Source organism: Lampris incognitus, chromosome 4 (genome assembly GCF_029633865.1).
Source record: "Lampris incognitus isolate fLamInc1 chromosome 4, fLamInc1.hap2, whole genome shotgun sequence".
NCBI lineage: Eukaryota > Metazoa > Chordata > Actinopteri > Lampriformes > Lampridae > Lampris > Lampris incognitus.
Genome location: NC_079214.1, coordinates 24,198,873 through 24,211,742, shown reverse-complemented (window position 1 = coordinate 24,211,742; position 12,870 = coordinate 24,198,873). Strand labels below are relative to the sequence as shown.

At 42.3% G+C, this 12,870-nt stretch overlaps 1 protein-coding gene across 1 annotated transcript in view; it reads right to left on the bottom strand.

Annotated features, from left to right (window-relative positions):
• Window positions 1-3,400: 3,400 nt before the first annotated feature.
• paqr5b (progestin and adipoQ receptor family member Vb) overlaps window positions 3,401-12,870 on the bottom strand; it is a 14,008-nt gene continuing 4,538 nt past the window's right edge. The window contains exons 3-7 of the mRNA XM_056278902.1: window positions 12,216-12,421; window positions 11,248-11,374; window positions 8,685-8,781; window positions 7,615-7,759; window positions 3,401-4,805 (exon numbers count right to left, since the gene is read on the bottom strand). Of these exons, the coding sequence (XP_056134877.1) occupies window positions 4,549-4,805; window positions 7,615-7,759; window positions 8,685-8,781; window positions 11,248-11,374; window positions 12,216-12,421 (832 nt within the window). The 3' untranslated portion in view covers window positions 3,401-4,548. The remainder of the gene's footprint in view (window positions 4,806-7,614; window positions 7,760-8,684; window positions 8,782-11,247; window positions 11,375-12,215; window positions 12,422-12,870) is intronic.

The window sequence follows — 12,870 nt, the reverse complement described above, 5'->3', positions numbered from 1 at the left end:
TAGACTTGCATACTTTAGCAAAATGATTGAGCTTCTTGCATTTAATGCATTGTTTCCCCTTAGCTGGGCAAGTGGCTTTAGCGCCGTGTAGCCCTCCACAATAGCTACACGCCCTGGCGGCGGTGCTAACGTTACCCTCCCTTTGTCTGAAGTTAGCGTTAGCTGCTTTGGGTGCGTTCGGTTTGTAAGTCTTTCTGCCTATTGCGTGCACCATTTCATGTGTGCTGCCCTGGCCCATAAACTTTAGCTGTTGCTTTGCTAGCTCGTGTGAGCGGGCTACATCTATGGTTTTTTCTAGCGTTAGCTCAGCTCCCTGGCTAAGTAGCTTTTCTCTCACTCTGGGTGAGTTGGTGGCAAACACGATGCGGTCCCTGACCATCTCGTCGGCATTTGGGTAGCCACAGTCTTTGACTAGGAGCTTTAGCTCAGTTACAAATTGTTCGAAGGATTCACTCTCTCCCTGCATCTTTTCATGAAATTTATATCTGGCATAAATCGGGTTTGCTTTGGGGGTGATGTACTCAGTGTACTTATCGTAGTACGTTTCTAGCTTCTTGGCTTGTTCTCCGCTGAGTGTCCAAGTGTTGTGCACATCGCGCCCTTTTTCCCCTATCCAGAGCAGGAGGTAGCTGCATTTCTCCTCTTCGTTCTTCCCGCGCAGGGAGCCCTTGAACATTAGCTCCGTTGTTTGTCGAAATCGTCTCCATGCTTCAGGTAAGTTCGCCGATTCCCAGTCCATCCGTGGAGCTGGAACGCCGTACGAATCCATATTGGGTATTTAAACTCCGCTACTCTGACACCATGTAATGATCTGTGCCCTCTGGCTATATTAACTTATAACATTAATAAAGCAAGGACGACTTCTCTCGTGCTGGGTGTTTATTCACCGACTGGATTCCCACTGCCGTTGTTACGTACATCACGTGACTTTGTTGTGGCGCTACGGAAAGCCGTAAGGGACATTAGCAAATCAAATATTACTAGCAAATATTACACATACATACATACATACATACATACATACATACACACACACACACACACATACATACATACATACATACATACATACATACATACATACATACATACATACATACATACATACATACATACATAATTTAACTAAATAAATAATTTAACTAACTAACATGTTCATATTATTAGGGTGTGGAGCCAGGTCGGGTCAGCGATATGGTGGTGCTATCAACCAAGCCGAAGCAGAGGACCGTTGGCAATGGTGTCAGGTATTTAGGTTTTATTATAAACTGGAATGCAACACGTCGATTTACTTCCAGTGTGAAGTTATTATTTCTAATTCCAATGCCCAAATTATATTCAACACAGGAGCACACTTTATAAAGCAGTGCGGGGGGAGCTGCCTGATCCCGACGTCCTTAAAGTAGCAGAGGCTTATAAGGACTTTCCAGCTGACATCGCACCACTGATCACCACCATGTCAATTAGTGCTGAAGTCCCACTGGTCAGCTCAAAATTTGGTGATGTTCAGGAGGGGAGTCCAATCTCTTACCAACACCCGGTGCCTGTGAGCCGTGTGATTCTGATCCACCCAGATGCCCCTCCACCGCCACCTCTACCGTGGTATCAGAGTAGTCTTCAAGAGCAGCTACATCTGCGATCGCTATGTATGTATGTATGTATGTATGTATGTATGTATGTATGTATGTATGTGTGTGTGTGTGTGTGTGTGTGTGTGTGTGTGTGTGTGTGTGTGTATGTATAGTAGCTATACAGAGTACAGCATAGTGTAAGGCTACAGCCCGGCACATGCACTGAAATCACTTTTAAACTGTCTCATTTTATCTTTATATTTATCTTATTATTATTATTATTATTATTATTATTATTATTATGTGTGTTTTTTAGTTGTCGCTGTCTGTTGTCGCTGATAAGTAACCAGTCGCCTCCTCTTTGCCCCGAAGACACTCATCTTGAAAGATACAGCTAGCTAGCTATCCGTTCTCCTCACAACAAATCTGACCGGAAATGACTATGCACTCCAGGACGCCCGGACGTTTCAATGACGACCGCTTGTGCACCTAGCCCATAAACAACGCAAACGGAGAGGTTGTGTCAAGCAACAGCGCTGTGTCCTGACGTGATTTCTAAACACAATTGGGGGGGGGGGGGATACGACATTCTAAATTAGAAGTACATTTTCACACAAAAAAAAAACGGGACAATCCATGTCCCGGGAAAAAAATATGTATTAATAAATATCAATAAATAATACCACCCCCCGGGACAGTCACTCAAAAAAGAGAACAATCCTGGCACTTCATAACAGGTAACTGTGCTTTATCCAAGGGTTATATTATTTCAGAAGTGGCATGAACGTTGGGTTAGTTTTGTTGTGGGTTGTGTCATTCCGCCGGTGTTGGATGAGGCAGCACACCTGTGTTTTATTTCATCAATGAGGGAAGGGATAGGGATAGGGATAGGGATAGGGATAGGGAAGGGGCTTTCTTTGTTGATCAGGAGAGAGGAAGAGGGACAGAGAGAATGGCTGCTTAGCTCTGAACCAAGGGCTTTACTCGCATCATGTTTTACAACAACTAAAAGGAATGTTAGCTTCACAGATCTTTCCAGTTAAAAATAAATGTCGCACCCTGACATTTTGTGACGTAATACCACCCCAACAAATCCACTGCTAAAAAAAAAAAAGTGTGAGCCTCCAGGGACCTGTAATTCTTCAGGTTGCAGTGCGAGTAGATCCCTATGTGATATATCACATAGGGATATATCACATAGGGATCTACTCGCACTGCAACCTGAAGAATTACAGGTCCCTGGAGGCTCACACTTTTTTTTTTGGGCTAAAGCATTGAGTAATGTCGCTACTACAGTCGAAACTGTGCATGGAATTCACTAATTTTTGTCTTAACATGCTAAGACATGCTAGTCTTTTATATAATAGCGTTAATGAACGTAGGATACAAATATATACCGTAGGATGACCGTAGGATACTGATATTACAGTCAGTTTGCGTAATCATATCAAAGGTTATTGCAAATTGTCTCTTACCTGGAGACTCAACCAGATAACAAAAAATGTCAGGAAACGACACCTCTGGCCATTCATGTGGGTCGTTTGTCCAGTCATGTACACTGTATGGACAATCTGACCCAATACGGCTCAGTTTTCCTATATATCGTGCTCTTTTGAGCGGCAGCAGTGACGCTATATAAGCCATGATAGGTTTAAATACCGCGCTTTTCCAGTCAGGGGGAAAGTATTGTTTTCCCCCACGCCGACTCCGCCCACGCCACGCCCTCAACTATGACGAGACACTGTATCTTGGATACACAATGGTTATATTTTAGAAAGTCAGGACACAAAGGCAACTTTGTTTCAATATTTATTTGGAAAAACCCATAGTAAACAACATTGTTCTTGAATACTCTAAAATGTTCAAGAGAGGCACAAGTGGTAACGTCATATAGGATAAAATGGGATAAAAGTGAATCATTTGTATTATATGATATTCATTATTAAACTGATAAGAGTGTTTATTCCATGGGATATCTCTTATCAGTAATTATTGCCCCTGTCAAATATGATTATCAGTGCACTGACTTGGGTTTACCAACTGTTAAAAGCTAAGAGACATTGTTTCGAAGAGCTGCCAACAGAGCATCTGTTGGCTTCATCCAGTCCAAACTAGGAAAGCTAAAAGTGAGCTTTAAACACATACCATGCATCTGGGAAGAACTGAGCTTTTCGCTTGAAGCTCACTACAGCCAAACAGTTTGTGTGATGGGTGTGATGGGAGAAAGACCATAATCGATACTGGAAGCACTGTCTTTTGGTCTGGACTGGCTGTAACATAACCATTAACTCTTAACTGTGACCATCAAGCAAGCTAGCAGCCAAAAGAAAAAAAAATAGTAGATAGGTAGATAGATTGGTAGAAGATCCTTTGTTTTGATTATTCCCTGTTATTTTCATGGCAAAAATAATAAACAATGATATGAAGGGAACTGCATCCTGTATCTCAAAGGCCTCAATGTTTCTTCATACTCCACAAGTGGCAAGGAAATCAGAAAAACAGGGGCCAAAAATGTCCACTTATAAATACACACAACACTGTATCATCATGTACATAACCTGCTATCTCTGTAGCTTTTTATAGGCAGTTTCCTCAGAAACATTTAGATTTATCACTCTTTAGCAGCAACAAGTATGTCCTTAAATCCTTAAAATCTTCATCGCAGTTCCTTCAACTTATGCCTTTTTGTTGAGATATCCCAACTACAATTAAAGGTAGCTTATGGGTCACATAGGTGATTCAAGTCGAAAACCAAACAGTATAATACCTGTTATGTTTCTTTTATAGACTGATTTAGCACAGAATCAGGGTGTCAATACCCTTTTCAGAAGAAACATGTTTTCTACAGAGGTCAAATAGTGTGGATTATTATTTTAGGGTGTAGACAAACACCTCTACCTCACCTGCGAATTAGATTTGAGTGGTCCTTCCTCATGCCTTTTTGTGATTAGTCATTTTGTATTGGGAGATGAAAAAATTAATTGCAGGCAGAGGCCTTAGTGGCTTTTCTTTCTCGGCTGACTGGGGATGAGAGAAGTGGCAGACTAAAGAGGACAATGATACCCAAATTCAACACCACACACAGGAGTCCTGCCCCCAGTGTGTTGGCCATTGTGATTGGTAATGAATGTGTGAGGAGCCACTGGCGTCGCGTCACCATGTCTTGTTCAATGGCATTCATCTGGAAGTGAGTGCCCAAGATGCCGCAGACATGGAACAACTGATGGCTGTGACCTGCAGAGGGAGCAATAGCACGGTGGTTGAGCACAAACAGCATAATGATTTGTGAAAGCAGTATGGTAATATGATTTTAAGTTTAAACCGCTCTGAGAATAATTTACATTTTTGTATAATTTCAATGGAACACAAAGTAGTATATCCTTAAAAAATTCCATCTTATTTACTGTTGGCCTGTGGTGAGATGCAGTAAAGCTTGCAACGATGAATGATAGATAGGGGTGGGGGCAGCAAAAACCTTCATGCAAACAACCACCCATATCAAAAATGTATAACTTCAACTTACTACTACTGCTACAATTTATACAATTCAATATGGAATTACTGCTACAGCTATTACTACAACTACTTTTGATGTTACTACTACTACTGCTACTACTACTGCTACTATTGATAATCACAATAAGTAGAGCTAGGACTTGATGTTTCAGTGCTGTGGTAATTCAGCTCTCTTGATATTGGCAGTGGGATTGGAGCGGTGAAAGGGAGGGTAGGTACATCATCGGGGTCATCAGGTAGGCACCCTTTCGTTGATATGCCCACGACATCTCTAGGGGGCTCAACGGTGATACCTGGAGTCTCAGGTACACCACCCTCAGTTCCATACTCTCCTGTCTTCATCTTGCAACCCAGTTGCTGTCTTTCCTTTTAATCCAGAGCTAATTGCTGCTTTTTTCTGCTGCATTTGACAAAGACTTGATTGCTTGTTGGAGGGAGTGACCCCTCACCCTCATCTTTTCCAATAGACTAGTCATAGATGTAGCAACGGATTCCCTGCATCCCACTTCTACAGGGAAATTCTTGGTGTTCCAGCCATTCTGGGCAGCTTCAGCTGCTAGTTCAGTACTTGGTCTTTTTCCTCTCATAAGCTTCTTCAACACCAGCTTCCCATGCTACTGTCAATTCAACGACATATGCCAAACTGGCTGTTGTGGACCAATGGACCATGTCTTGCTAGAGTTTTGTAGCCACATGTTTCCACATCCCTTTTCCAATCCCGAACGGCCTGTAGAATGTTTGCATCCTTTAATGTTATATGGTGCTCTGAAGGTTGGCCTGCTGGTACAAATGGTGTGAAGTGGACATTTTCTGCCGATGTTTGTCGGAGAGCATTTGTGGTGGTTCGCCAAGATTGATGCCTGTGCTGTCAGTGTAGTTAATGAGTAGATGCATGCTCAATAATCCAGGTAAGGTAATCACAGAAAGTTGAATCAGATCATCTGGACACAATGTTTATTGGGAGAAACTTTCATCACTCATCTAAGTGACCTATTCAGTCTCAACTGACTGCACCCTTATAAACAGCGTAGTTGCATATCAACCAAACCAACAATCAGTTTTGTATGCAAATTGTCATGACCATTAACTAGAGTTACAATGGTCCTGTGTACCATTCACAGACGATTGGGGAATAGATGCAATTACAGCGTTGTACGATGGCAACAGGTGTACTCTTAGCCCCCACCCCCACCCCGCCCCCTGGTTCAAGGATGGTCATTTTTTCTTCACATAGATGGCCTCGTTGACTCCCCATTCAAACCAGGGTTCCTCCTTATCAAGGATGTGCACATCCTCATCCTTGAAAGACTGGCCCCTGGCCTGTAGATGGATGTAGACTGCAGAGTGCTGGCCTGACGCATTAGCTCTTCTGTGTTCTGCTATCCTCTTGGCCAGTGTCTGTTTGGTTTCCCCGATGTACAGTTCCTGTCAATCCTCTCGGCTCTTAACAGCCTACACTATACTGCTCTGTTTGTGCCAGGGGGACCCGATCTTTGGGGTGGACTAATTTCTAGCGTAGCGTGTTTTGAGGTTTGAAACCGACTTAGATGTGGTGTTTGGAGAATATGTGTCTCAGCTTTTCTGACACTCCTGCCACATATGGAATCACCACTGGTTTACGCTTAGGCAGCTGTTGTCCTTCTCCTCTCTTCGATCGGCTGGTGCACTGTTTGGGTGTCTAACCAGGGCCTGTTTAATGTGGGATTTCTCCCCTACCCCAGATGCTGTGCTGGTGGGGACATTGTCAGCTCTGTGGTATAGCGTCCTGATGACTCCTAGTTTGTACTCCAGTGGATGATGAGAGTCAAACCCTAAGTACTGATCAGTATGTGTTGGTTTATGGTAAACATCAATAATCAAAGGTCCCCCATCCCCACTTGCAATTTCACAGTCTAAGAAGGCTAACCTGTCAAGTTCCACATCCTCCTTGGTGAACTTGATGTGGTTGTCAACAGAGTTAATGTGGTCAGTGAAATGTGGTACGTCCTGAGATTTAATTTTACCCAGGTGTTGTCCACAAATCTGAACCAATGGCTAGGTGGTGTCCCTGGATAGGACATCAGAGCCCTCTTTTCCACTTCCTCCATATACAAGTTGGCCACTACAGGGGAACCCATAACACACCCATGCCTCTGCCTATAGTACTGCCCCCTGTATGTGAAGTACATGGACTGAAAACAACTTTAGGAGCAGACACACTTGGTCAGTGTTAAGGATGGTCGTGTTACTAAGGGTGGGGTCATCCTGTAATTTCATAAGGACTACCTTCACTGCTTCATCAACAGGAAGGATGTGAAGAGAGACATAACACCATAAGAGACCATTGTTTCATCCTCCTCCCTAATGATATCCCTCACTTTATCCACAAAATCCATAATGTTCTGAATGTGGTGTTCATTACTGCCTACCAACGGGTTACTGACAGCTATGTGACTGAAAGGGTTTTAAAAGGTCTGTCGTGTAGCTGGGGGGCAAACTCAATGGACTTTCAGCAATAATGGCTGGAAACTTCCCAGATCAGACTTACCTATGTAGTCAAAGCTGCCAGGAGCGAGGCGCTCGGGTAAATGGGTGGCAAATAGAAAGCCTGTGAGGAAGGCGAGGTTGATGTGGTGATAGTGGAGGACACTGGTATCGTTGTCTGTGCAGCCCTCACCCACACACAGAAAGACCTGATAAAACAACATCGACAATACAGGCTTTATGGACTGCAGGGCCATCACCTTTGTTTACTCAAATGAATACTGATCTCTTCACCTTTAAATTTAAATCTTGTATTTCTCCCAATCATTGTAAGTCACTGTGAATAAACTTATTTTAGGTCAGGTACATACTTTTTGCAAAATCAGCCTTTATTTCTGAGATACAATTAAAATGTATATAATGGAAAGTTGTTTTATGGGGGGGGGGGTTTCCCCCTTTTTTCCCCCAATTGTATCCGGCAAATTAGCCCACTCTTCCGAGCCATCCCAGTCACTGCTCCACCCCCTCTGCCGAGCTGGGGAGGGCTGCAGACTACCACATGCTTCCTCCAATACATGTGGAGTCCCCAGCCGCTACTTTTCACCTGACAGTGACGAGTTTTGCCAGGGGGATGTAGTGTGTGAGAGGATCATGCTATTCCCCCCAGTTCTCCCTCCCCCCCGAACAGGTGCCCCGACCAACCAGAGGAGGTGCTAGGGCAGCGACCAGGACACATACCCACATCCGGCTTCCCACCTGCAGACACGGCCAGTTGTGACTGTAGGGACGCCCAGCAAGCCGGAGTTAACACGTTTTTGTTCTGTTTTTTTTTTTTTTTTCATTTGCGAGTTTTTCCCACTGGGAACATACATTTCCTAACTGAAGCTTTAAGTAGATTTTAGGCAATGGCATTAATGTTTCTAATCTTCAGAATTGACTTTCATTGTAATATGATATCAGGTGTATTGTATGTTATTCTCGACACCCACACAAAACAGTATTTTTCAGCATTTGTTAATGAGGCTAAACCACAATGAATGATCAAACAAAGGCATACAAAGCTCATAAAAAGCAGTTATTCTAGGTGCATTTGTCATTGCAGATCTGTAGTCAATGGGAGTATGTGAAACCTACCCTATAAAAGAGAGGAATGTTGTCAAACAGGTAGGGGAAGGCAAAGGCAAAAATGCGGAGCACTTTTCCAAATCTTGGACTCTGGCACTCTGGGAATCTGGAAGAAGAGACCAGAAGATTGTTGCCATCACTGTTATTTCACAACTGTTGTGTAGACAGGAGAGTGAGGGCTAGTGGAAAACCTGCCATCTTTGTTTGGCTGCTCTCAGCTGGCTTGTCATAACGGTGTGCCACGTGCACTCAGGAATTCCTTCAATATTTCTTTTTCCAGTATCGAGCAATTTATGCCAAATCAAAGCTACAATGTTTGTGGACACTCTTATATGGTTTTAGCTGACTTTGTGCAACATTTTAAGAATGTGTTCTTTTGGCATTGTTACTTTTATTTGACAAGGCAGTCGAGATAAAAAGGAAACACAGGATGAAGAGAGCAGGGGAAGACTTGCAGCAAAAGTCCAATGGCCAGATTCAAAGCCAGGACACTGCTACCAGGTCTTAGCCTGTATGGTAGATATCTAACTGACTGAGCCTCTAGGATGCCCCATGTAATATTTTAAAGCCAAAAATAACTGGTGCAATTCCATGTGCACTGAATTTTAATTTTCTCATCAACATGTGTCATGCGAGTAAGTTTGCAAACAGATGACCTCATTTTATCCAAAAAAATATCTTGAGGTAATATTTGCAGAACATCCTCTGCATTATTAAGTCATATTAATAGCACTATTTAACATATGTCAGAATTTACTTGCTGGCAGTTCTGCTCAGCACAAATTAAAAATTTTATATGTAAATCTTAAAACCTAATATTAATTTCCACGCATTGTATGACAATCTCATTTGCCATTCCAGCCTGAATTATGATGCTCATGGTCACTTATAATGTAACATCTCTTGTTCTGAGAAGTACACAAATACTTGTCAAATTATCTACAAACTTTGAAACAAAGATAATCTCACACAATTACAGTCAACAAAATGGACAGACAAAAACAGACTTGCCAAACCTGATTTTGTTTAAAACCTCTTCTTTCTTTTTCTTTTCTTTTTTTTTTGCAAAAGTTGGTCAGTGACATTAATACAGAACTCGTTTCCAAAAACAAGTTTTTCCACTGTTTCTATACACTGGGACCAGTTGAAACTGCACTTGGAGTTAATTACTGACAGGGGTGGGTCTCCTTACTCAGACTTGGTACACACCCATTCTATTGAAACCTCAATTACTCAGTTCTACTTCTGGTTTGCCACAAATAGAAAATGAACATTCTTTGTGGAGCTAAAATTAGAGGAAAATGTGTAGTAAAATTTATCTAAAAGTAAATGCATAAAATCAACCTTATCACACAATTTGTGATAAATACAATTTCTCAATATAGTAGTATTATCAGCCGTTCTTTCAAAATGTGCAGGTAAGTAAAAATAGATTTGAAAATGGTCTAAAAGTGTTTGGTAGAGAAAAATGGTCAGACAGCAGCAGAAGACTAAAAGCAGCTAAGTTTTGTCGTTACCTTTTCATGGTGTCGTAATTATACTGTAGAAATGGTAAGCCAAGCCTTAGCAGAGAAGGAGATGATTGAAAGAGGAACAGTTAGAAAGCGACCAAGCCAAAGAAATCCAGCACTTAACAACATATCATGAATACGCATGGTGTTATTGATGAAAGACGTGTCATAATGTCATTCAGGCTAACATTGGAAAGGTTAAAAAAACATAACCAATACTTTGAAAAGAGTTTTTCTCTATGACACATGTCCTTCAGATGCAGTTTCTGTTTGCTATTCTTGTTGAGACTCCTCAACATGCTGTGATACCTTTCCCCCACGTGGGGTAAAATAGGATGACCTTTATCACCTCTCATATGTAGGCACTTGCAGATTTGCAGTTTAAATAAAACAAGAGGACTATGCAGACAACTCTAGGTTTTTGTCACTAGCATTTACCTTAGAAACAGTTTACCTGGATTCAGTACAAACCCAAAATCTTGGGTTTTTATTAGGTCTTGCTGGAGTTCTTTTTGTTTTTTGGATTTATTTCCACCCCCCTTTTTTCTCCCCAATTGTAACCGGCCAATTACCCCACTCTTCTGAGCTGTCCTGGTCGCTGCTCCATCCCCTCTACTGATCCGGGGAGGGCTGCACACTACCACATGCCTCCTCTGACACATGTGGAGTCACCAGCCGCTTCTTTTCATCTCACAGTGAGGAGATTCACCAGGGGGACATAGTGCGTGGGAGGATCACGCTATTCCCCTCAGTTCCCCCTCCCCCCCGAACAGGTGCCCCAACTGACCAGAGGAGGTGCTAGGGCAGCGCCCAGGACACATACCCACATCCAGCTTCCCACCTGTAGACACGGCAAATTGTGTCTGTAGGGACGCCCGACCAAGCCGGAGGTAACACGGGGATTCGATCTGGCGATCCCCATGTTGGTAGGCAACGGAATAGACCACTACGCTACCTGGACGCCAAGCCTTGCTGGAGTTCTTGTTGTTTTGAGGCAGGCCAATAACAAAAGAACAGGGACATTTTGGTGATAGCTATATAAATTGAATTTTCTGCTATACCTTGAGTAGCAGGCCAGCGTGGTGCAGATAACAGTGTTGAGAACAGCCATAGGGATGTAGCACTGGTGAAAGATGCTGTTCACCCACTTGTCAGGGAAAACATAAGCAGAGTAGGTAATCGCTGACCCTGCAGCAGAGGAAATGATTGTTAGAAAACATATCAGCAGTTTTCACCAACACATGCATTCACTCGTATGTGTTTAAATACGATAATTGTATGCGTATACCCACAAATCATCTAAACACATAATCACTCACTTTAAAAGAAGAAACTAACCGACACAGACATGCAAGAGTTTGGTGGATATGTGTACAGGAGAGGTGGATTCATCCGTCTGATGCTAGCTTAGCAGAAAAGTACAGGGTCAGAATGATATGCTAAACCATTCTCATATGGATGTGTACACTTTGTTGTGGATGATGAGCACTGAATTCCATGCCAGTAAAATCTTCCAATGTGCTCTTCTTATTTCTTACTCCATGTCACATTTATAAGACACAATTAACTTTTTGTCCTTGTCAAGTCCAACTTGTTGTAGAAAGGGTTTATGTGTAATCAAAAGTGCCCAGGGAGATTCGTGCCAATATCAGCATAACATGAATAGCTCTCTTTAATACATAATGTAGCCCTTTCTCATGCCTCTCTTTCATGGCCGAGCAGGCACGGTTACTGATTGACAGAGTTACAGATCAGCAACAAAAATGTGTCTCATACAAAGAACAGAGCCCCTCATGATCATCTTATTTTGCATGCCCACTTACACTCACACACGCTTGTATCCCAATGAAATTTGAGGCTGGTTATAAAAAGGGTCAATGTAACATTAAAAAAATAAGTGTCATAAGCGATTTAATCCATTGCAATGCGTCATTGTGTCCTTAAATACCTTTGGAAAACTGCTAAAGTATGAGCCAAATATTTTCGACTTTTTCATTGACCATGCTGATCTGAACCAACCATGCCTTACCTAAGCTGTAGAAACTGAGGGCACCGTAGTCGAAGAAAAAGCAGATGTGTCGTGCTCGGACCGACATGATGCTGAAGGTGTGGGCACAGCTAGATGCCAGTGGATATACGCAGCAGGAAAGAAGGAAGACCACCAGAGGCCAGGTGAAGGAGTCCTGCCATGCTGCCTGCATCAGCACCACTGTCAGCAGCTTCCATAGGAAGTACCTGTGCAAAGACATAGGGCATATGGTTTATAGGTTTGAATTGATACGGTATCAGAGAGGAAAGAGGGTTTGTTTGATTCAAGTTTAACAAAAGTAATGCCATGCAGTCATGACATGTTCCATGTTTTATTGCATAGTTTTATTGCATCATCAATTGTCCATCTATGTATATGTGCCTAACATGATAATGCACATATAGACAATATGTACTGCGGATTTACACACTTATAACATGGATGCAGCAGTATGTTGTTTACTAAATAACAAAAACCAATTTTAATTGTGTTCTTGTTATTTTAACATCCATGTTCTCACAGGACTACCATATTCGAGTCTATTTGTCGCCAACTGTTAGTTATATAATACTAACACCTCCATAGCAATGACCATCTTATCAGGACCCTAAGGTTTACCTTGTGTGTAATCAACATTGATTTCACTTCCCAGTAA